This window comes from Mus caroli, chromosome 18 (genome assembly GCF_900094665.2).
Source record: "Mus caroli chromosome 18, CAROLI_EIJ_v1.1, whole genome shotgun sequence".
In the NCBI taxonomy this organism is placed as follows: Eukaryota; Metazoa; Chordata; class Mammalia; order Rodentia; family Muridae; genus Mus; species Mus caroli.
In genome coordinates, this window is record NC_034587.1 from 63,916,409 (window position 1) to 63,919,796 (window position 3,388).

Below are 3,388 nucleotides of genomic sequence, written 5' to 3' on the forward strand. Positions count from 1 at the left end.
AAAAAAAAAAAAAAGTTCTAAGCCCAGTATTCAGGAAGCAGGGCAAGATTACCATAAATTCAATGTTGTAAAACCATGTCAAGGAAAGAGAAGGATGGATCAGGCACAAGGGCTGTAGCTTAGTCAGTAGTAGAGTTTTTGCTTGTGTACAAAGCTCTGGGTCTGATACACAATCACGAAAAAAATTATAATCTTGTTATTATTTATAAATATGCATGAGAATAAAAAAGTCTAGGCATAAAGTTATAAATTTTCTAACAGTGATTATCATTTGATATAGTGCATTTGATTATATGTATTATAACTTAAGCTCATTTGTATAGTATCTACAAAAATAACATAAGTAGAAGATAAAACAGAACCAATGCATCTAAGGTTGCTTCACATTTGTGGTCAGGAGCCAATGGGCTGATCCCTTGGAGCTTGTGAGCGCTAGTGGGATTTCAGAGGGCTTTGTTTATTTGGCAACTAAGTGCCTTTTGGCTAGATTTCAGCTTTCCTAACCTCACCACCTCTGTTCCTAGGCCTCATCCCTTTAGCTTCTCATATAACACATGGGGAGTCCAGTTCTGCCCCTCTTCCCCTGTGCTGAGAGGAGATGAGACAAAGGAAGAGCCACGCTGGCTGCTAGTTAAGCTCCTCCTGATTGGCTAATGGATCATTTGGTACTTTAGCAACATTTTAACTTTTAACATTTTAATACTTTAACCCTGGAGTTTTCTGACGCATAAACCCCCACTTACAGCACAAAAGCCCGAGTGTATTTATTAGGTGCCTAGATCTCCACTTTGTTACCAATAAAGGTATGTCCCCACAGAGGTTCACCCAAAAAGAGTGAACTGATACATTGTAGGGCTTTCTCATTGTTCGCACAGTGTGTGTGAACAATGGTATTTATCAAATGTAGGAGTCAGGTTCCAGAAGACAGCAGCCCACTCTGCCACCACCTTTTTGTTTGCCTGTCTTGCAGAGGTAGGGGTTGGGGGTGAATTCTGAGCCTCAGCTGAGCAAGCACCTGCCTCTAAACCGCATCATTTGATCTTCCCTTTTAAGCTGGCAACATTGTAATCGGTACTTCCACTGGCTAGTACTGTGAAACTGGTGTGGACTTTTGTTCTTTCTAGGTGGTTACGAACCATTTCTATCATCCTATTCTTGAACAAACAAGATATGCTGGCAGAAAAAGTCTTGGCAGGGAAGTCAAAAATCGAAGACTATTTCCCGGAGTATGCTAATTATACTGTCCCTGAAGATGGTAAGATATCAAAAGACAGTCTCACTTACAATTGAAGGGTCCAACTGGTCTTTTCTCATAGTCCTGTACCTGTAAATCAGAGATGTCTGATGAATTGAAGAAATAGCCTCAGATTAAACCCCCCTCTCTGCTGCCCACTCCTAAAGTATTAGAGTACAGTGTGAGTAACTCTGTCCAAAATACTTGGGACCAGAAGTGTTAGGGAGTTTAGAATTTTTTAGATTTTGGAATGTTTCCTTATCTAGGAGATGTGACTCATATTTCATTAAACCCAAAATTCCTTGAATGTTGAAATGTGTTAGTATTCACTTCATATACGTAGCATGAGGGTTTTGACTGGCCTGTGACATGAAGCCAGGTATGAGTTTCCAGTTGTGGTATGATGTCAGTACATGAAAGTTTACCATGTGTGGAATATTTGAGATATTCTGTGTTCAGAATAGGGATCCTTAGTCGATATTCATATATCCTACATGGGATTTTACTTGTAAGTGGTTCAGATTTTGACTTTTCCATTAAAGCTGTGCCACGCAAGGAAGGGCTGTTTGAATGTGTGACTGTGTCATCCTAGGTAAGCTCTCTCATACCACCAGCTGGATCTTTTGTGACCAATCATATCATTCAAACCCCATCTAGTAACCCTGGGTGGTAGCTTCTGTTAATTTCCCCATAGAACAGTGTTGCTCAACCTGTGGGTCATGACCCCTATGAGGGAGTCACATCTCAGATCTCCTACATATCAGATGTTTACATTACAGTTCGTAACAGTAGCAAAATTACAGTCATGAAGTAGTAGCAACAAAAATAATGTTATGGCTGGGGGGCGGGGGTCACCACAACATGAAGAATGGTATTAAAGGGTCACAGCATTAGGAAGATTGAGAGCCACTGCTATAGAACATGAGAAGTGATGGGTCCTGCTCTAGGCCACACAGGTAGAGTTGTGAAGGCAAGACAGACCTCTGTCACCTGGTGTCCTGTCAACCATTCCTATGGCTTGCATGGCCCTTGATGGCAACACTGATGGCGCCCATTGGGTGACCAGTTGTACCAGCCTCCAGAGATGGAGGGCCCAGTGCTAAGGGGAGGAACATACACCAAAGATTCTGTGGCCCACATTCTGCTTGTGCTTTAGTTTTCTGTGTGTGCTGAGCCTCTGGGAGTTTCTAAGAGTGATTTGCGCTGTCATATACATGTATGTTAATGCCATGAATAGACCCATCTCAGTATAGCTGGTTCCTTCTGTGTTGCCACACTTCTGTATCTTTGCTTCCCATCAGCTAAATAAAATTTCATTTTTAATTTTGACAGCAACACCAGATGCGGGAGAAGATCCCAAAGTTACAAGAGCAAAGTTCTTTATCCGGGATCTGTTCTTGGTAAGCGATTTTCTTGCCCTTCTGTTTTCTGCCACTTTATGGTTACCTTGTTCCCTGCCGTTTGCTAATTACCTCTTCATGCTCTCACTGTTTCCCAAAATTGTGAGCCAAAAGAGAAGCAGCTACCCTCCCCTACCCTCTAATTTATATTCTTCTCACCTCTGCCTCTGGGATTACAGGTGCGTGTCAGTAGGCCCTGCGCATTTGTTGTTACTGTTTTGGAACCTACTGTGTGTAGCTGTCCAATTCTGGATAAATGAGAGTCTTTGCTCAGTCAGTGCAGAAATGGTCCACAGCCTTCCCATATGTCTCCCTTTGTCCCCTTACCACCATGACCCTGGGGTGGGTTTCCTTTCCAAAACCCCTATGGTGAGTTAGAAAATAACTACCTGAAGAGACCAGGTTCCATGCCTGGGGTGTGGCTCAGTGAACCTACATTTAACACAGCATGCATAGAGCCCTGAGTTCCAATCATTGTCCCTAGAGAAGAACAAAAGTCTCCCAGGATGAGAAGGACAGAAAGGGAAAGCTACAACTGAATTGGAGATCTGCCAGGTCAAGCAGAGAACCATTTCTCTGTGATTGGACTCTCAGAGCCTTTATTGTGCTAATGCCATTTACAGCCTCACGCATGCTAGGTAAACATTCTACTGCTGTGATACATCCTGATTCTCTTTTTTAATTGGGGGACTGGGTCTCACTAAATTTCCCCATCTCATCTTGAACCTGTGGTCCTTCTTTTTTTTTTTTTTTT

General features: G+C 42.4%; 1 protein-coding gene across 3 annotated transcripts in view; it reads left to right on the forward strand.

The window, feature by feature from the left end:
• Nucleotides 1-3,388, forward strand: part of Gnal (G protein subunit alpha L) — a 147,208-nt gene that overhangs the window by 135,554 nt on the left and 8,266 nt on the right. For all 3 annotated transcript variants that reach the window (XM_021150731.2, XM_029471864.1, XM_021150733.2), the window contains 2 exons: nucleotides 1,125-1,255; nucleotides 2,567-2,634. In XM_021150731.2, coding sequence (XP_021006390.1) covers nucleotides 1,125-1,255; nucleotides 2,567-2,634 — 199 coding nt within the window. The remainder of the gene's footprint in view (nucleotides 1-1,124; nucleotides 1,256-2,566; nucleotides 2,635-3,388) is intronic.